The 18,167-nt window shown below is 63.4% G+C and overlaps 2 protein-coding genes across 2 annotated transcripts in view; one reads left to right on the top strand and one right to left on the bottom strand.

Annotated features, from left to right (window-relative positions):
• Positions 1–1,183, bottom strand: part of ZNF467 (zinc finger protein 467) — a 7,004-nt gene extending 5,821 nt beyond the window's left edge. Inside the window, exon 1 of the mRNA XM_081147215.1 lies at positions 1,130–1,183. The gene's annotated coding sequence lies outside the window, so the exon portion shown is untranslated. The remainder of the gene's footprint in view (positions 1–1,129) is intronic.
• An 888-nt stretch (positions 1,184–2,071) lies between these two features.
• Positions 2,072–18,167, top strand: part of LOC308562020 (SCO-spondin-like) — a gene marked incomplete at its 5' end in the record, with an annotated part of 45,055 nt that continues 28,959 nt past the window's right edge. Inside the window, 30 exons of the mRNA XM_081147707.1 lie at positions 2,072–2,109; positions 4,484–4,642; positions 5,054–5,136; positions 5,257–5,436; positions 5,666–5,910; positions 6,002–6,101; positions 6,805–6,963; positions 7,058–7,137; positions 7,625–7,777; positions 8,078–8,249; positions 8,441–8,681; positions 9,014–9,158; positions 9,860–9,977; positions 10,621–10,796; positions 10,879–11,106; positions 11,303–11,468; positions 11,697–11,931; positions 12,673–12,862; positions 12,976–13,070; positions 13,300–13,556; positions 13,878–14,012; positions 14,670–14,866; positions 14,980–15,107; positions 15,193–15,302; positions 15,541–15,690; positions 15,821–15,914; positions 15,998–16,167; positions 16,364–16,597; positions 16,787–17,008; positions 17,458–17,694. Of these exons, the coding sequence (XP_081003833.1) occupies positions 2,072–2,109; positions 4,484–4,642; positions 5,054–5,136; positions 5,257–5,436; positions 5,666–5,910; positions 6,002–6,101; positions 6,805–6,963; positions 7,058–7,137; positions 7,625–7,777; positions 8,078–8,249; positions 8,441–8,681; positions 9,014–9,158; positions 9,860–9,977; positions 10,621–10,796; positions 10,879–11,106; positions 11,303–11,468; positions 11,697–11,931; positions 12,673–12,862; positions 12,976–13,070; positions 13,300–13,556; positions 13,878–14,012; positions 14,670–14,866; positions 14,980–15,107; positions 15,193–15,302; positions 15,541–15,690; positions 15,821–15,914; positions 15,998–16,167; positions 16,364–16,597; positions 16,787–17,008; positions 17,458–17,694 (4,897 nt within the window). The remainder of the gene's footprint in view (positions 2,110–4,483; positions 4,643–5,053; positions 5,137–5,256; positions 5,437–5,665; positions 5,911–6,001; positions 6,102–6,804; positions 6,964–7,057; positions 7,138–7,624; positions 7,778–8,077; positions 8,250–8,440; positions 8,682–9,013; positions 9,159–9,859; positions 9,978–10,620; positions 10,797–10,878; positions 11,107–11,302; positions 11,469–11,696; positions 11,932–12,672; positions 12,863–12,975; positions 13,071–13,299; positions 13,557–13,877; positions 14,013–14,669; positions 14,867–14,979; positions 15,108–15,192; positions 15,303–15,540; positions 15,691–15,820; positions 15,915–15,997; positions 16,168–16,363; positions 16,598–16,786; positions 17,009–17,457; positions 17,695–18,167) is intronic.

Raw genomic sequence — 18,167 nt, 5'->3', positions numbered from 1 at the left:
CCTCTCCTCCCCCACCCCGTTCTCCCCTCCGCCTCCCTCTCCTCCCCCACTCCTTCCCCTCCGCCTCCCTCTCCTCCCCCACCCCGTTCTCCCCTCCGCCTCCCTCTCCTCCCCCACCCCGTTCTCCCCTCCGCCTCCCTCTCCTCCCCCACCCCCTCTCCCCTCCGCCTCCCTCTCCTCCCCCACCCCCTCTCCCCTCCGCCTCCCTCTCCTCCCCCACCCCCTCTCCCCTCCGCCTCCCTCTCCTCCCCCACCCTCTCTCCCCTCCGCCTCCCTCTCCTCCCCCACCCCCTCTCCCCTCCGCCTCCCTCTCCTCCCCCACCCCTCTCTCCCCTCCGCCTCCCTCTCCTCCCCCACTCTGGTTCCCCTTCCCTCTCTTCACCTTAGTTCCCTCCCTCCCCCCGTCTCCCCTGCCCCTCCCCCTCCCCCCTGCAGCTCTCCTTCCCCCTCCGAGGCCCCCGGCTCCCTTCCCCCTCCGCCTCCCCAGCGGGCTCTCGCTTCCCCTCCCTCCCGGTCCCCAGTCTCCAGAACCGCTCTTCCCTTCCCCCTTCCAGTCCGCCCCTCGAGCTCCCCGAGCCCCCCGGCCCCGCTAGCCGCGCCCTCCGGACCTGCTCGGCCCCGCTCTACCCCCCGCAGCCTGCCGCGCACCTCCGTGTCCCCTCCCCTACCACCCGCGGCTCCCTTCCCCGTGCCGACTCCCCAGAGACTTCTCCACCCCCCTCCCAAGTTTGCCTCCAGACCAGATGCCTCGCGTCCCACCTCGCCGCCTCCGTTCGCCCCCCGAGCCTCCGCGCCCAGACCTCACTCCTCGCCCCGGCCCCTCCCGGGCTCACCTGTCCGCACCCCTCTCTCCGCCCCCCCCCCAGCAACGGCCCGAACCCTGTGCCGGGTTTTCCTTCCCCTGCCCCCTCCGTCACTCCCTCTCCTCTCTCAGGAGCCTCCCCACTGCCTCCCCTCGGACCCTTGCACCCCTTTCCCGGCCCTTTCATTTCCCTCCCCCCTGCCCCCCCTTCTGGGCGCCCCCACCCCGGGGCTGTCACCTGCGAGCGGCGGGCAGTGACTGAGGGTGTGGCGGCGGGGTGGGGGGGCGCGGGCAGGCGGAGCCCCTGGGCACCTCCAGGGCCGGTACCTGGCGGGCAGCCGGCCGGGTCTCCCCGCTGCTGCCAGGACCCCGGCGTCCCGGCCTCCGGGCCCGGACGGCTCAGCTCGCAATGGCGCCCGCTGCCCGCAGCTCGGGTGCGGACTGCCCGAAAGACTGACAGACTGACAGCCCCGAAACTTCGCGGGGAGGGGAGAGGAAAAGAGCGGGTGGGGGGGAGCGGGAGAGGGGAAACGGCGCCCGGCAGGGGAGGGGGGGCGAGGAAGCTGGAGGGGAGCAGCGGGGCACCAGTGGGGGAGGCAGGGGGCAGGGGTGCCCTGGAGTGGGGTCGGGGGCAGGCGGGCAGGTGAAGGTCTGGAGGGACGGCGGCCGGAGTAGGTGGTGGGAAGTGGGAGCTAAGGGACGGGGGGAGGGGTGGGGGAGGGAGGGGGAGGGATGGGGAGGGGGGAGGGAGAGGAGGCCGGGAGGACCGGCGCTCGGGCTTCCAGGGAGGGTGCTCGCAGGCGCCGAGGGAGGAGCCAGGGAAAAGGTGGAGCGCGGGGCGGGGGGCTGGGTGAGAAGTTGGGGGGACGAGGAGGGGGCGTGTTCGGGGAGGGGAGCCAGGGTCCGCGCTGCTGTCGTTGAATCGCGAGCGCCCGCGGGAGTGTGTGTGCGCGGCGCGCCCGGGTGGGATCCAGGCTCCGCCGTCGGTCGGTGGGGTCGGTGTGGGGAAGCTGCAGCCTCGCCCCGCTCTCAACCCTGATCCCCCCCCGGACCCACCTCGACTCACACCCTCCGGCCCTAAGTCGGGCTACCCGATACCTGCCTCGGGAGCCGGGTCCCTTGGGGCTGCGGGGCGAGGCCGGGGGAGTCAGGGCTGGGCCCCCGTGCCCGCCAGGAATGGGCCCTTCGAAGTGGAAATTGGGTGGGGGCCCTGAGCCCAGTCACTAGAAAGACTGCAGGACCGCACTGAAGGGGGGGGGGGCACGAGTCATGGGTCGGGCTGGGCGGAGACTGAGGGCGGCGTCCAGGTGAGGGGCTGCGGGAGGGGGAGGGGGAGGGGGCGGGCCCTGGGCGGGGTTGGGGGCGGGTCTTTCCGCGGCTCTGGAAAGCTCTCGCAGTCAGGTGTGCAGGGGTGCCCCTCAGCCCTCAGGTCCGGCTTCTCGCTGTCCCCGTCCGGGGTTATGACGTTTCTCTTCCCCCTTACCACCTGGGCACCGGACTCCCTCTGAGAGCTCCCCACGTCCCGTCCTCCTGAGCTGAAATGGGGGCTAGTTATTCCAGGCCCCCCTCCCCTAATCTCTTCCTCCAATTTCCCCTTGGTTCCAGCTTCCTCCCTCCCGCCCCCTTTAGGGGAAAGGGCGCCTGTGGCTCCGGTTTCTCCCAGTCCAAGTGCTGCCTCATCAGTAGTGGTTGGAATCCAGAGCTGGGGGGCCAGGTGGATGGCCCTTGGAGTGCAGAGCAAGGAGGCCTTGCATGTCTCATCATGGGGGGGGTACCAGGGGACAGAGAAGCTAGCCCGGCCCACAGCGGGAGCACCATCAATATTTGCTGATGTTTAGGACAGGAGGAGAGGCACCGGTGGTGCCTGGAAGAGGGGCATGGTGTCCCTAGGAATCATCTGTGAAAGGCCTTTCTACCTCCCGGGTGGGCTTCTCATGGTCCTGGGAGCGGAGTGTGTCACTGTGTTTTGGGGTGAGGTGCCAGCAGCGGTGTCTCTCCCTGTGAGACCTGCAGTGGGAGTGGGAGTGTGTGACTGAGAGAGTGTCTGGGTGATGCATACGAGACTGGGACCGGGAGAGTGGCCGTGCCGTTTCAAGGATCCCACTGGAGAGCTCCCCGAGGAGTGCTCGTGGCACCCTCTGTTGGTGCCAGGACCAGCGGTGGGCCCAGAAGAAATGCCTAGCGAGGCTCTGGTTCCCCACAGCCTCCTCTCCCCAGGTGGGGTGACTATGAGGGATGCTCAAAGGCTTAGGGGGTGGAGGGTTATGAAATGAGACCCAGGCCACATTCCAGCCTGGGTGTCCTCGGAGCTGGTAACCAGGATGTAACCAGGATTCCTCTGGGGCACCTGCTGCTGCCCCTTCCCAAACAGACGGATGCTGGGATTATGGTATCCGGCTGCCTTGCCCCCAGGGCCCCTCTGTCTCCTGCCCCCCCACCCCCCACTTCCCATCCCAGACACTCCTCCCAGAGGCTTGCCCTCATTCCCTGGCCAGGGCTTCCTAATTCTGGAGCTCAGGGGCCCTAGGAGACTCTCTAAGAAGGAGATCAGAGTGGACCCAGGCAGCCATACATAATCACCCCCAGTAAGAAGTGGGAACACAGAGGGAAGGGCACAGGTGGTTCCTCTGTCTCCACACAGTCCAACCTCCCTGGAAACGACTCCTCCGGCTCACTGACCCTCACTTCCAGAGTGCCTGTGGGAGAGGGGGGCAGGAGGAGGCAGGAAAGGGAACAGGAAAGAATCAGAGAGCCAGAATTTGGGGGCTGGGAGACCATATTCATCATTTGGTCCTGTGACTCAAACATTTTGTGTGGTCGTGGCCCCCACTCCTGGGAATCTAATAAAAGTTATGGAAGTATCCTCAGAAAAATGTGCACACACACAATTTCATAGCATTTGTGGAACCTCTGAGTCCCACCTGTGCATCCCTGGGAGGCCCCTGGAGTTTCTACTGGTAAGGAAATCAAGGCCCAGGGAGGGAAGGTGGCTCCCCAGAATTTGTGGTAGGGCCTGAGAGTATGCATATATCAGAGGCTCAGAGTATCTGGCAGTGGCCTGGGACATATGCACACACACCCTTACTTGCATACACACACACCACACACACACAAACACACACAGGACAGGGACAGGAAGGGGACTGTTTCCAGGGAGAGTGAGCCTCTGAGGGGACTGTGTGATATGCAGGCAGATCCAATCCAGTTCCAGGCAGCTGGAGGGGGGGGGGCATGGGGCTGAGATAAAGCCTCCCAGCCCCAGTGCGCTGAGGCTGCCTGGACACAGGAGGCTGGGCTGCCGGTGCTGCGGTGCTCTTGGTGGGGGGAGGCCAGTACTGGCCTTTCAGCTCACCTGCAGCACATTGCCTCCCCCAAGCCCAAGCGTCAAAGTCCCCCAAAGGTGACCTGTGGAGGCACCATGCTGCTCCCTGCCCTGCTTTTTGGGATGGCGTGGGCACTTACTACTGGGTAAGCAGCCCACCACAGGGACCCTCCAACTAAGATCCTTTCCTCCTGCCCCATGACTGGGACCCTCTGGGACAACCAGATGCCCCTGCCAATCTCAGCCTCCTCCTCAGCTCACTACCTTCCCTGGGAGTTGACTCAAGAGGGGGTTCACAGGACAGGGCTTCTTGGTGACAGGGGACAGTGGCAGCAGCTCTCATTCCCTGTCCATGGCAGGCGGTGGTGTGAGCAGATGGAGACCATCCTGGTGGAGGAGGAAGTGACCCCGCGTCAGGAGGACCTGGTGCCCTGCACCAGCCTCTACCATTACCGGCGCCTGGGCTGGCGGCTGGACTTGTCCTGGAGTGGACGCTCCAGGCTCTGTCCCATCTACAAGTGAGTGAGGGTCAGAGTCTGGGCTGGCTGCCCAGCAGGAGAAGAGCGAAGGGGCCACATCCTGAGAGGGGGGAGAACTGGTGGTGACCTGGAAAAGCAGGCATTTGGGAAGTAGGCCTGGACGGGCTCTCAAAGGGCAGAGTGTGCAGGATGGGGGCGGTGGATGAGTGGACACCACTGAGAGCAGCCCGTGGAGATGCTTGAGGCCTCCTGCCTCTGCCTACCCTCCAGGAGGCCTGCCCAAGGGCATCTCATGGGGGAAATTAGGACCAGGAAGGGAAATTACGTGATAAATTCACCCCGAGAGTAGGTGACCGTGACCAGACTGAATGACCGTCCCAGGCCATTCCCAGGGATGGGGCTGGGCTGAACACTAATATCTTCTCCCTTCTGCCTGCTCCATGGACCCAGGCCCCCAGAAACGCGGCCTGTTGCATGGAACCGGACGGTGAGGGCTTGCTGCCCAGGCTGGGGGGGCACCCACTGCACCCTGGGTGAGTGCCTCAGATTAGCCCAGATCTGCAGTGTCATGGAGGTAGCAGGCTGCCTGGGAAGGGAAGCTGGGCAGGCTCACTGACTGGGTCCACCCCATTCTCTCCTTGTACCCACCATAGCCCTTGCAGAAGCCAGCCCCGAAGGCCACTGCTTTGCCACGTGGCAGTGCCAGCCTCGGGCAGGCTCAGCTAATGCTTCTGCAGGAAGCCTGGAGGAGTGCTGTGCCCAGCCTTGGGGACACAGCTGGCGGGATGGCCACTCCCAGGCCTGCCTCAGCTGCTCCAGCCAACAGCTCCCAGGTGGGTCCCCAGCCTGCCAACAGGCATTGTCCCAGCTGTCACCGGCTGCCCCCCTAGGTACTCTTACATGGAGTTCTGGAGCTCTGGGCCTTTCCACGGGGCCCATGCCCACTCCCCGTTCTCTCAGATGAGTCACCTCCCATCCCCTGCCACCAGAGTGACCATGATTGTCCACCTGTCCCCTTCCCTCCCCCACATTCAGAAGCTCATGGTGGTGCCTCTCCCCCAGGCAGCACCCCCACTCCAGCCCTCCTGCAGCCTCTGCCAGGGGCTGTGGCCCAACTCTGGAGCCAGCGCCAGCGTCCTTTAGCCACCTGTGCCACCTGGTCCGGCTTCCACTATCGCACCTTTGATGGGCGCCACTACCACTTCCTGGGCCGCTGCACTTACCTGCTGGCTGGTGCTGCTGATTCCACCTGGGCTGTCCACCTCAGGCCCGGGGGCCACTGTCCCCAGCAGGGGCACTGCCAGCTGGTGAGGGAGGGAGATGGGAATGGTGACAGGGAGGGAGCTGGGTGTGGGAGGGGAATGTTGACCACCTCACCCATTCCGGGTCTCCTCCCAGGCCCGGGTGCTGATGGGACCAGAGGAAGTGCTGATTCAGGGTGGAAATGTCTCTGTGAATGGGCAGCTGGTACCTGAGGGGGAGTCTCAGCTGCTCCCGGGTAAGGGACAGTCTGCCCACCCCCAGGGTGGGGCTCAGAGGGCAGCAGAAGGGGCAGCTAGGGACTGAGCTTGCTGCAGTTCCCTGGACCCCCACTACTGTTGGGAGGCATTTGGAAATGAGGGAGCCAGCTGAGGAGCTGAGGTCGTGGACCTAGTCCCTGCCCCACACCTGCAACACCCCTCCCCCCAGCCCCTCACAAGGCGACCTGCTGGCTGGTGCTGCTGATTCCACCTGGGTTGTCCACCTCAGGCCTGGGGGCCACTGTCCCCAGCAGGGGCACTGCCAGCTGGTGAGGGAGGGAGATGGGAATGGTGACAGGGAGGGAGCTGGGTGTGGGAGGGGAATGTTGACCACCTAACCTCTCTGAGCTTCAGTTTCCCCCACCTGCCTGACACAGTGCTGAGGAAGGCTTTGGTGCCAGTAGATGGGACAGTCCCTACCAGAACTTCTATCCTGTTGGGGTCCATGGAGTGAAGTGGGAGTGTGTTTCTGTGTGTGTACACCTGGGGCACTCTCTCAAGAGACCATCCAGAGCCAGTGCTCATGAACTTCACAGCTGTGATAGGAAACCAGTGGGGGCTGCTTTAAAGGGTCTGAAGTGCAGAGCTCTCTAGAATGGTGGGAAATTTCCCCTGGGCAGTCTGAGCCCTAATGTGATGGTGGGAAGGGTGGGGAGTGTGACTCGAACTTCCCCTGTGCAGGGCTGAGCTTGCAGTGGCAAGGAGACTGGCTGGTGCTGTCAGGAGGCCTGGGGGTCGTTGTGCGGCTGGATAGGTCCAGTTCGGTCTCCGTTTCTGTAGACCGTGAGCTCCAGGGACAGACTCAAGGCCTCTGTGGGCTCTACAATGGTCAGCGTGAAGGTGAATGGGGTGTGGTGGTGTTGCTGGTGTAGGAGGGAAGGGGAGGCCTGAGACCTCAGACGCAGCACCTCTGCTTCCCCTCCCCCTCCCCTAGATGATTTCCTGGAGCCAGGAGGGGGGCTGGCTGCATTAGCTGCCACCTTTGGGAATTCCTGGAGGCTCCCTGACTCAGAGGTGAGATGCAGCCTTTGGGGAACCTGGGATCCCTTGCTCCCTACCTGCCTACCCACGCCTAGCTTCTCTGACACCTCCAAGCCTCTGTTCTGTCTCCCTCAAGTGACAGTTCCTGCCCCTCTCCCAGGCCCTCAGGGAAGAAAAGGCAAGCTCAGGGTCCCACAGGAGCTCTGTGTAAGGTGCTGCCCACAGCCCCAGCTACCTGCGTGAACTGACCATGCAGAGGACACATTCACTGACCTGGTCACCAACCAGTTTTGGTTATTTAGCTAGTCATCAAACCTCCTGCATGTGGGCTGACAGTGACCCAAGCTCCCCTACCCCCCCCCCCAGGTTGCCACTTTGCCGCCTCTCCCCCATAGCCCCAGGATGATATCTGGGCTGCTAGCCCTGACAGTAGTGCTTTGGAGCAGCTATGAAAGCGGTAGCTATTTTCCTGGCATCCCTGTTAATGTGCCTCATCCCTGCCTCCTCCAATTGTCCCCAGCCTGGGTGTCTGGATGCAGTGGAGGCAGCCCAGGGCTGCGAGGAGCCTCTGAGGGGCACAGAGGTGGGCATGGAGGCCAGCCAGCTGCGGGCTGAAGCCCAAGATGTGTGCCACCAGCTGCTGGATGGTCCATTCAGAGAATGCCATGCCCAGGTATGGGTGGGGGTGAAGGTGGTGTCTGGCACCAGAAGGGCGGAAAAGAGGGGATGCTAGGGAGGTGCCAAACGGGGAATCTGGACCTGCCATGAGATTGCTTTGGGCCACTGGGCAACCATCCCCCTCCCTGTCCTCGGTTTTATCTCTGGGAGATGAGATGGCTCATGTGTATGAGCTCTGAGGTCCCTTCCAGCCCTCACTGGTTATAACCCAGGGAGAGATGGAAGCAAGAGGAGGGAGTGCTGGTGAGTGGTGCGGAGGAGGCTGGTTGGCTGAAGGGCTGCCCTTTCTCTGAAGGTCCCCCCTGCTGAGTACCACGAGGCCTGCCTCTTTGCCTACTGCGCCGGGGCCCCAGCGGGCGGTGGGCGAGAGGGCCGCAGGGAGGCTGTGTGCGTCACCTTGGCCAACTACGCCCAGGACTGCGCCAAGCGGCACATCCGCGTGCTCTGGAGGAAGCCCGGCTTCTGTGGTAGGGTTCCTGCGGTGCCTCCTGGCCTCCCACCCGCAGGGCTGGGAATTGAGGGAGGTCCCTCGTGTGGGCCCTACTTCTGCGTGCCCTGGCACTCGCTGGCACCGGCTGGCCTCCAGCTCCTGGGCGGCAGCGAGGTCTGGCGGGAGGAGGGGGCTCCGGGGCCTCACAGCCCCCTCCTGTGCCCCCAGAGCGCCTGTGCCCCGGAGACCAGCGGTACTCGGACTGCGCCTCCGCCTGCCCGCGCAGCTGCTCCGGGGTGGGCGAGGGAGGGGAGGGGTCCTGCGAGGAGCAATGCGCGAGCGGCTGCGAGTGCGCGCCCGGCCTCTTCTGGGACGGCGCCCTCTGCGTGCCCGCCGCGCGCTGCCCCTGCTACCACCGACGCCAGCGCTACGCCCCCGGTGACACCGTGCGCCAGCTGTGCAACCCGTGGTGGGTCCCCGGGCCCTGCCGGCCCTTCGCTGGGGTTGGAGACCGTCCAGTCCACTCCGACCCCTCCCGAAGGCCATCGCCTCAACCTGCCTTCCTTTCTGGGGACCCCTTACAAGTGCCCTGTGACCTCTCATGGCATAACTGGTGGCCCTGCTTAAAGACCTAGCAGGTGACCTCCACCCGCTGACCTCTAACGGGAGGGCGGCACCAAGGTGTTGGTGGGGGGCGGGAGGTCGTCTCCAGCTCAGCACCCCCTCCCCCGGGGGACTGACCGCCCCGGGGGCGGGGGAGGACTGACCCAGGGGGCGCTCTCCCACCCGGTGTGCCCGCAGCGTGTGCCAGGACGGCCGCTGGCTCTGCGCGCAGGCGCCGTGTCCGTCGGAGTGCGCGGTGGGCGGGGACGGGCACTACCACACCTTCGACGGGCGGAGCTTCTCCTTCCGCGGCCGGCCCGGCTGCCGCTCCGTCCTGGCGCAGGTGGGCAGGGCGCCGGCTAGAGCGGGGCCCCTCGTGGAGCTGCTGTGCGGGACAGGTGACCGTACATTAGGGAGCAAAACCCGCACAGTCGTCTCGCCCCGGGAGAAGCCGAGGGAGAAGATCCCGGAGGGAGGAGGGCTGCAGTGGACCCGCCGCCGCCTCCCCTTTGGGTTCTCGCCTCCTCCTTAGGTTCCCGGGAAAGTCCTGCTGTCATCGCCACCCCAGCCCCAGGGCCACCAAACAAAATCCATCCTCGCAGTCCTTTCTCACAGATTGGACAGGTTGGGTTTGTCACAGGCTACCTGGTGCAAGATAATCCCAGGGCCAATAAGGGACCTTCTTGGTCCCCTAGAAAAATGAGGTGACATCCCAGGTTCAGGTGCGTGTTCTTACACACACAGACACAAACAGGCGCGCGCAGATGACATATGCTCACGCACGCGCATGTAGATGTAGCATGTGTAGACACACAGACACACATACACATGAGCATACATACCCAGGGGGAGGAAAGAGGGGAGCCATCTCACCCCAACATGCAGAGACACACACACACACACACACACACACACACGTGTGTGCACATACACAGTCTGGCTGGCTGGAAGGTGGTCAGCTCACACTGGGTGGGAGCTGCCTCCAGGTGTGTGCCCTAGATGTCTGCCCCACCCCACCCCCACATTCCTCACCATCTGCCCCAGGACTTGGCCAAGGGGCAGCTGTCGATAGTGCTGGAGCACGGAGCCTGCGACTCTGGGAGCTGCCTCCATGCCATCTCTGTCTCCCTGCGGGACACCCATGTCCAGCTCCGGGACTCAGGTAGCCTGGGCTCTTAGGGTACCTACCTACTAGGCCTTCTCTCCTGGCAGCCCTCAGAACTTTGGGGCAGGCCTCAGGCCCTGGCAGCCTCCTGTTACCACTCCGCTCCCTGCAGACTCTGGCTCATTCCAGCATCGTCTGTCCATACTGCCCTGTGGTTTCTGAGTCTGGGTCTCCCCTCAGAGTCCCCAAAGCAAACACACTGCCTCCATTTCCCCTAAATGTCCCGTTTTTGAAGCAGACACACAGTCTCAAGGCATCTTCTGCCCCATCCTTGGGGGTGAGGGTACAAGTTATGAAAAGTCAGGCACCAGGCCAGGCCCCTCCCAGTTCTGGATGTTGAGCCCACAGTCCCTCTACCTCTCTTCCCTGCACCTGCTCCGCCTGAACACTGACTCCAAAGGCAAACTAGGTGCTGAGGGCGGTCCTTAGTGCATGTGGGTGGTGTTCAGGGGGAATGGGTGACCTCCCAAGGCTCACTCCGGTTCCCTTCACTCAGTGTGGGCAGCCCCTGTAACGCAGGCTCCCACCTCCTGCCCAATCCTTTCCCTTCTTGCAGCCCCATCCTGCCATGTGCTGTCCCCCTATCCTCATCAGCTCAGCCCAGCTCTACGGGGCAGCCCCTCACAAGCCCCCTTTCCAGGAGCTGTCCTGGCCAATGGGCAGGATGTGGGCCTGCCCTGGAGCAGCCCCGAGGGCCTCAGCGTCTCCCAAGCCTCCTCCGCCTTCCTGCTGCTACGCTGGTCTGGAGCCCAGGTCCTCTGGGGGGTGTCTGACCCTGCAGCCTACATCACCCTGGACCCCCGCCATGCCTACCAGGTGTGCCAGGGGGCAGGTGACTGGCTGGGTGAGGCCATGGTGGGCCCGGATTTGACAATTTCATGTTCATTTGGTGGCCCAGGTGCAGGGGCTATGTGGCACCTTCACCTGGAACCAGCAGGACGACTTCCTGACACCTGCTGGTGACGTGGAGACCAGCGTTGCTGCCTTTGCTGGCAAGTTCCAGCTTGCAGGCGAGGGAGGGTGCCCCTCAGAGGACAGCACCCCGCTTTCCCCCTGCAGCACCCACACTCAACACCACATTTTTGCGGAGGCAGCCTGTGCCGTCCTACACAGCCCAGCCTTCCAGGTAACCAGTTGGGGGCGCTCCTCCTGTTCATGCCTGTAAGATGGGGTCAGTACTTATCCTCTCTCCTCCTGGGTTATCACGAAGGCCCTGCTTCCTGCTGACAGGACTGCTGAGCACAGGGAGGTGGCGGTGGGGACAGGAGGGGACGGGGAACCCGTGGGGAAGGAGCTGATCCATGTCCTCATCTTCCCCCAAGGAGTGCCACAGGCTGGTGGACAGGGAGCCCTTCCACCTGCGCTGCTTGGCAGCCGTGTGTGGCTGTGCCCCTGGCAGGGACTGCCTGTGCCCGGTGCTCACTGCCTATGCTCGCCGCTGTGCCCAGGAGGGTGCCCTGTCTCCCTGGAGGAACCAGACCCTCTGCCGTGAGTCTGCTCAGCCAGCCCCCTGATTTCCAGTCTCCTCCTCCCAGCTACAAGGGATGCAAGAATTTTGCAGGGGAGTGTGGGGGGGCAGTCCCCAGGAGGACCTCTGACCTTGGCAGATTCCTGGTTTACCTACTTTTGGAGGCACAGGAGGGGGTGGTAGGTTCCGGAGGGGTGGGCAGGGCAGTGGCGGCTATGCCCCTGACCTGCTTGTGTCTCTATGCCCAGCTGTCCTGTGTTCTGGGGGCCAGGAGTACCAGGAGTGTGCCCCAGTGTGCGGTCGAAACTGTGGGGAACCGGAGGACTGTGGGGAGCTGGGTGGCTGTGTGGCTGGTTGCAACTGCCCCTCAGGGCTGCTGTGGGACTCCGAGGGCCAGTGCGTGCCCCCCAGCTTGTGCCCCTGCCAGCTTGGAGCCCATCGCTATGCCCCTGGCAGTGCCACCATGAAGGACTGCAACCGCTGGTAAGGACAGCAACCTTTGGGGGGGGCGAAGAGCCTGGGGTGAGGAGGTGGGGGTTAGAGAAAAGGGCTTGTAGCGTGGTGGGTTTCAGCATGGCACGCACATTGGATGATAAAGTATCCATAACTCCTTAGTGTGGAACACTTTCACGTACTTGATCCTATTGTCCTTAATTCTTATGATAGCTTAGTGAAGTAGGAAGTGGGAGAATTGCTCCCATTTTGCAGATGAGTAACTGAGGCTCATATAAGGTAAATGGCTTTCAGAATCACACAGCTTGTTAGTGATGAAGGTCTAGTGCCCAGACCTCTGAATTCCAGTTGAGTGTGGTCCAGAGGTCCTTCCAAGGGTTAGGGAGAAGTCAAGGCAAGTTACAATCCTATGGAGGTGAAGCCAGGAGCCAAGGCTTGGTGGGTGAATGTGGGACTTCAATGACATCCCCCTCCTATCTGCACCGGGAGCGGGGTGGTTCACTATCTCTGCCCTCCCCCCAGAGCCCAGAGAATGGCCCCATTGGAGCTGGGGCAGGAAAGGTGACAATGTCCCAGGTATAGCTGGGTGTTGGGAACAGCCCCAATTCCTAGGCTTCTAACAACTGGATTGTTGGGGGAGGAATCTCAGGTCTCTGGAGTGGACATTAGGGGCTTGGGAGCCCTGGTTCCTGAGCCTCCCCCAGGTCAGACCAGTCGCCTAGAAGTGAGGCTGGCCTGGACCTGCCTCTCACCTCCCTCCCATGTGGGCAGTGTCTGCCAGGACAGGGGCCTCTGGAACTGCACTGCTCGCCGCTGCGCCCCCCAGCGGACAGTCTGCCCCCATGAGCTGGTCTATGTCCCTGGTGCCTGCCTCCTCACCTGTGACAGCCCCAGTGCCAACCACTCTTGCCCCCCAGCCAGCCCAGGGGACTGTGTCTGTCCTCCAGGCACTGTGTTGCTGGTAAGTCTGGGAGAAGCTGCATAAGCACTGCCCGGCTCCCTGGCTGTCTGAAACAGTGGGCAGGGCATTGGGTTGTCCTCTAAGGTGCCCTTTTGTTCCTGGCCTCTGCCCAGGACCAGCGCTGTGTGCCTCCTGAGCTCTGTCCCTGCCGCCATGGCGGGAGGTGGTATCCACCCAACGCTACCATCCAGGAAGACTGCAACATTTGGTAAGCCCAGCCCCGTGACCTGTAACCTTTGACCTCGTGACCCCTGGATTGGGGCTGGGGTGATAGGTGGAATGGGAGAACCAGATTGCCTGGGCAGTGGGAGCCCCCCAGGATCTCCAAGCTGAGCGTCTCTTTGGAGTTGCCTAGAACCTGACCAGTTTCCTCCCCTGGATACAGCTCCGGGTCCCTGTCCTCATAATTCTGTTTCCCCTCCTTCCCTTGCCCACAGCGTGTGCCAAGGCCGGCACTGGCACTGCACGGGCCAGCAGTGCAGCGGACGGTGCCAGGCATCAGGTGCCCCCCACTATGTGACATTCGATGGGCTGGCCCTCACCTTCCCTGGGGCCTGTGAATACCTGCTGGTGCGAGAGGCCAGCGGCCAGTTTGCAGTCTCTGCCCAGAACCTGCCCTGTGGGGCCAGCGGCCTCACCTGCACCAAGGCACTGACTGTGCGACTGCAGAGCACTGTCGTGCACATGCTCAGAGGTGACTGACACTGAAGGGTGGCATTGCCAGGGAGGGGCACACGGGATGGCTCACAGCTCTGCACGGGTGGCTGAGGCCCTGGTTCTCCATGTCCCCCCACTTGTATCAGTGCCCTGCCACTGATGCCTCCTCTCTTGGCTGGGAGTCATCATTCTAGAAGGCTCTAAGAGATTAGGGCCCAGAGAGGTCTAATGGCTTGCCCAGGGTCACGTAGCTAGAGAAGCAAAAGGAAGGTTGGAGGGGAGGTTGGGAGACCCCATGGGGATCTGGGAGGCCCTCTACCCCAAGGCCAAGCCTGATGGCCTGCCCTTTCCTCCACAGGCCGGGCAGTGACAGTGAATGGGGCGAGTGTAACACCCCCCAAGGTCTACACGGGCCCTGGGCTGAGCCTGCGCAGGGCTGGCCTCTTCCTGCTGCTCACAACGCGCTTGGGCCTCACCCTGCTCTGGGATGGAGGTCGGGCCCCACCCCTAACCCTCCCACCCTCACTTGCTTTACCCAGGGCTCCAACTCCCCCAGACCCCCCCTCCCTACAAGTGCTCAGTTTCCCTGCTGGGTTTCTGTTCATTATGAAATCAATGCCTCCTCACCAAAGAAACATTTAGAAAATACCACGTTTCATAGAGAAGAAATGAAGATAAATTTCCTAACATCCCACCACCCAAACCAAGCAGCTGGTGTTTTAGAAATGACTTACTGAGAAACTGGAAACCAAAATAACCACGCATGTGGGAAGGAGTCTGGAGGTCAGCATAGTAGGGCTGCCATGTCAGACTCGGGTCCCTGAGCCCCCTGGGGCTGGTGGGTGTCACAATCCTTCCTGGAGCCTGATTCCTGGCTGGAATCTGGCTGGAGAACTTCCTTGTCCCCAAACCTGGGTTTAGTTAGGGGTGTAGGCTCCCATTTCTACCATTAGCCTCCTCAATGTACTTCCCTTTTATTACCACCAATCATCCCCACCACCACCAAAAAAAAGAGTAAACTAGCGCCCCCTATTGGGTGGCGGGACTCATGCAGATAGGCGGCCTACACGCCCAGTCCGTCTTCTCCCTGCTCTGGGCCCTGTTGAAGGCCAGCGGGTCCCTGCTTCACACACCCGGGCCCCCTCTGCAGGCACCCGGGTCCTGGTGCAGCTGTCCCCACAGTTCCGTGGCCGTGTGGCTGGGCTGTGTGGAGACTTCGATGGAGATGCCAGTAACGACCTGCGGAGCCGCCAGGGAGTCCTGGAGCCCACTGCTGAGCTGGCCGCCCACTCCTGGCGCCTCAGTCCCCTCTGCCCCGAGCCAGGGGACCTGCCCCACCCTTGCACCGTGAGCAAGGGCAGGAGATGGGAAAGGGAGTGGGGGCAGCTGCAGAAACCCAGGGGGTACGCAGGCTGGGTGCTGCGGAGAGATCTGGCTGGTCCACCGCGCTGTGCCCACAGGTAAATGCCCACCGGGCCGCCTGGGCTCGCTCCCGCTGCGGGGTGCTGCTGCAGCCACTCTTTGCCCGGTGCCATGCGGAGGTGCCCCCACAGCAGCACTACGAGTGGTGCGTGTACGATGCCTGCGGGTGAGAGGGGCAGGCCTGGGGACAGGGAGGGACCGGTGTGTGGCGGTGGAGAGGGGCTGCTGAGGCTGACCGGTCTCTCCCACAGCTGTGACTCAGGAGGCGACTGTGAGTGTCTCTGCTCGGCCATTGCCACCTACGCAGACAAATGTTCCCGGCATGGGCTCCACCTGCGCTGGCGCAGCCAGGAACTCTGCCGTGAGTGTGCCCTCACCTCGGTGCCCGATGCCCAGTCCCACCATGCTCAGCCAAACACCCCAAGTTTGTTGCCTGGTAGAACTTGCGCGTTGCAAACAGCCCTGGGAGGGGTTCATTAGGAATCTCCCCCATGCACCCCCTGACCTTCAGGGTGTCACCTGGGGCTGGCTCACCTACTGCTTTTGCATCCTGATGCCCTTGCCCCTTGGTGACCCAAGCCTCTCTCCTCTCCACCCAGCTCTGCAATGTGAAGGAGGCCAGGTGTATGAGGCCTGTGGCCCCACGTGTTCCCCCACCTGCCATGACCACGGTCCTGGAGCTGGGTGGCATTGCCAGGCCGTTACCTGTGTGGAGGGCTGCTTCTGCCCTGAGGGGACCCTGCTGCACGGTGGGTAGGGTCAGAATGAGCAGGGGGGAGGGGGCACTGAGACAGGGAAGGGGCCACAAGGCCACAGTGACAGGACTGTCATGAGGGCCACGGTTCCCTTTGCTCCAAACCCTGCCCTCTGTGACCTCAGGAGGAGTCTGCTTGGAACCAGCTCTCTGCCCCTGTGAGTCAGGGGGCAGCTTCTTCCCGCCAGGAACTGTGCTGCAGAAGGACTGTGGGAACTGGTGAGTGGGGGGCCTTGGGGGAGCCCCATGCCCCCTGGACTGGCCCAGAACTGTGGGCTGATCCCAGGACATCGTGTGCTCAGCACGTGCCAGGAGAGTCAGTGGCTTTGTGGGAGCGACAGTGCCCACTGCGAGGAGCCTGTGCCTGGCTGTGCAGAGGGAGAGGCCCCATGCCAGGAGAGCGGCCACTGTGTGCCCCACCAGTGGCTCTGTGACAACCAGGATGACTGTGGCGATGGCTCAGATGAGGAGGGTGAGTGTCCTCACCTGTGTGTGGCAGTGGCTGTGACAGGTCAGTCCTCTCATGTGTCCGAGGGCAGCTTCCTAAGCTGCTGCTCCCATTACCAGCAGCTATGACTTGCAGGCAGGGGGTTCTGGCGTTCCTGGGGCGAGGGACTTCTCTGGGTCCTGTTGTTGGATCCTGAGCCCGCTTACCTGCCCCACACCAGGCTGTGCCACTCCAGGCTGCGGGGAGGGGCAGGTGTCTTGCAGCTCCGGCCACTGCCTGCCTCTGGCCCTGCTCTGTGACGGACAGGATGACTGTGGAGATGGGACGGATGAGCAGGGCTGCCCCTGCCCCCAGGGCTCTCTGGCCTGTGCTGATGGGCTCTGCCTGCCCCCAGCCCTGCTCTGCGATGGGCACCCTGACTGTTCAGATGCTGCTGACGAGGAGTCCTGTCTGGGTGGGTGGTCCCCACCGGCATCCAGCCTACAGGGCACCCCCTCCCACAAGGCCCATCTTCTGAGCCCCGAACTGCCTGCCTCCCCTCCTCCCCCAATCCAGGTTCCCACTGGGAGGTTGGCACCTGTGGGTGTGTGAGTGGGAACAAGGGGCAGTGTCCTGGGCCAGCTTCTTCTTTCTCCACCCCCAGGGCAGGTGAACTGCACCCAGGGGGAGGTGTCCTGCTTCGATGGCACCTGCGTAGAGGCCATCCATCTGTGCGACGGAAACTGGAACTGCCCAGATGGAGCAGATGAGGGACCTGGGTACTGCCCCCTCCCCTCTCTGCCCATCCCCCCTGCTGGCACCTTACCCAGCCCCTCTGCTGGCTCCTGGGACATTGCACCAACTCCCCTGGCCAGCACCAGCCCTGGTGAGTCTCCTGGGTGAGAAAGCTGGAGTGCTGAGGCCAAATCTCCTACGGAGGATTTGGGGCAGGTGCTGGGGGGGGGGGGGGCGGGAGGAGGGATGAACGGGGCACAGACCCAGTCTTCTGAAGGCACCAGAAAGAAATGAAGGTGTTCGAGGGGGCCTGAAAGAGCCCAAACCTTATTTCCTGACGTTCAAGGCCCCCTCTGCGCTGACGGGAGGCTAATGGAAATTCCTGGAGGAAGGGAGGCAGCTTTTGGGAAACCAACAGGGAGGCAGAATGCGGGAGCGAATGGACTTGGGGAGGGGTCGGAGGTGGGACGACGGCCGGGCGCAGGTCAGGGACAGGGCGGGCCTGGAGCTGGAGCAGCGGAGCGGGGGCAGAGAAGGAAGGGCCAGGCTGGCGCGGGAGCCCTGCCCGCCCGCGGGGGTCTAGCGCGGTACCCGCTGCAGCGCCCCCTTGCGGCCCCTGGGAATTCCCGTGCGGCAGCGGCGAGTGCGCCCCTCGGGGGTGGCGCTGCGACGGCGAGGAGGACTGCACCGACGGCAGCGACGAGCGCGGCTGCGGGGGCCCCTGCGCGCGCCACCCCGCGCCCTGCGCCCGCGGCCCGCACTGCGTGGCCCCCGCGCAGCTGTGCGACGGCGTGCGCCACTGCCCAGACGGCTCGGATGAGGGCGCGGACGCCTGCGGTGAGCTGGCCCCGCCTCTTCCCCCTCTACCCGCTACCCCCAGGGGACCTGCGCTCCCCGCGGCCCGGGTGGCGCGCCAGCTAGAGAGTGACTTAGGTCTGGGGCAGCAGAGTCTCCTTTGAGCTTTTTCATGAAAACTCGCCCTTCCTCCCAGGCCCAAGGGAGAGAAGAGGGCTTTTGTCTTTGCGTACGTTTGGGCAAGAAAGGATAAAAGTAGGGGGGAGCTTTCTGGGCACGGGGAGTGGGCCTGTTTGGAGGCCTAGCCCCCAGCTCCTCCCCACCAGAATTGGGGGTTCCGTTTGTGCCTCTTCACATCCAGCCACCTCCCTGAGGAGGGGAGGCGATTGTTCACACCTGGGCCTGGCCTGGATGCCCCTCCTGCGCCCCTCCCCAAAGCATCTCTGAGCCTGGTGTGGGTCCCATGTTGGCTCCGCTTCCCTCCCACCCACCTCCCCCTCCAGTGCCTCTGTCTC

This window comes from Miniopterus schreibersii, assembly GCF_964146895.1.
Source record: "Miniopterus schreibersii genome assembly, chromosome: 9".
NCBI lineage: Eukaryota > Metazoa > Chordata > Mammalia > Chiroptera > Miniopteridae > Miniopterus > Miniopterus schreibersii.
Note: the sequence above shows the minus strand (reverse complement) of the source record. Positions and strands in the feature narration are given on the sequence as shown.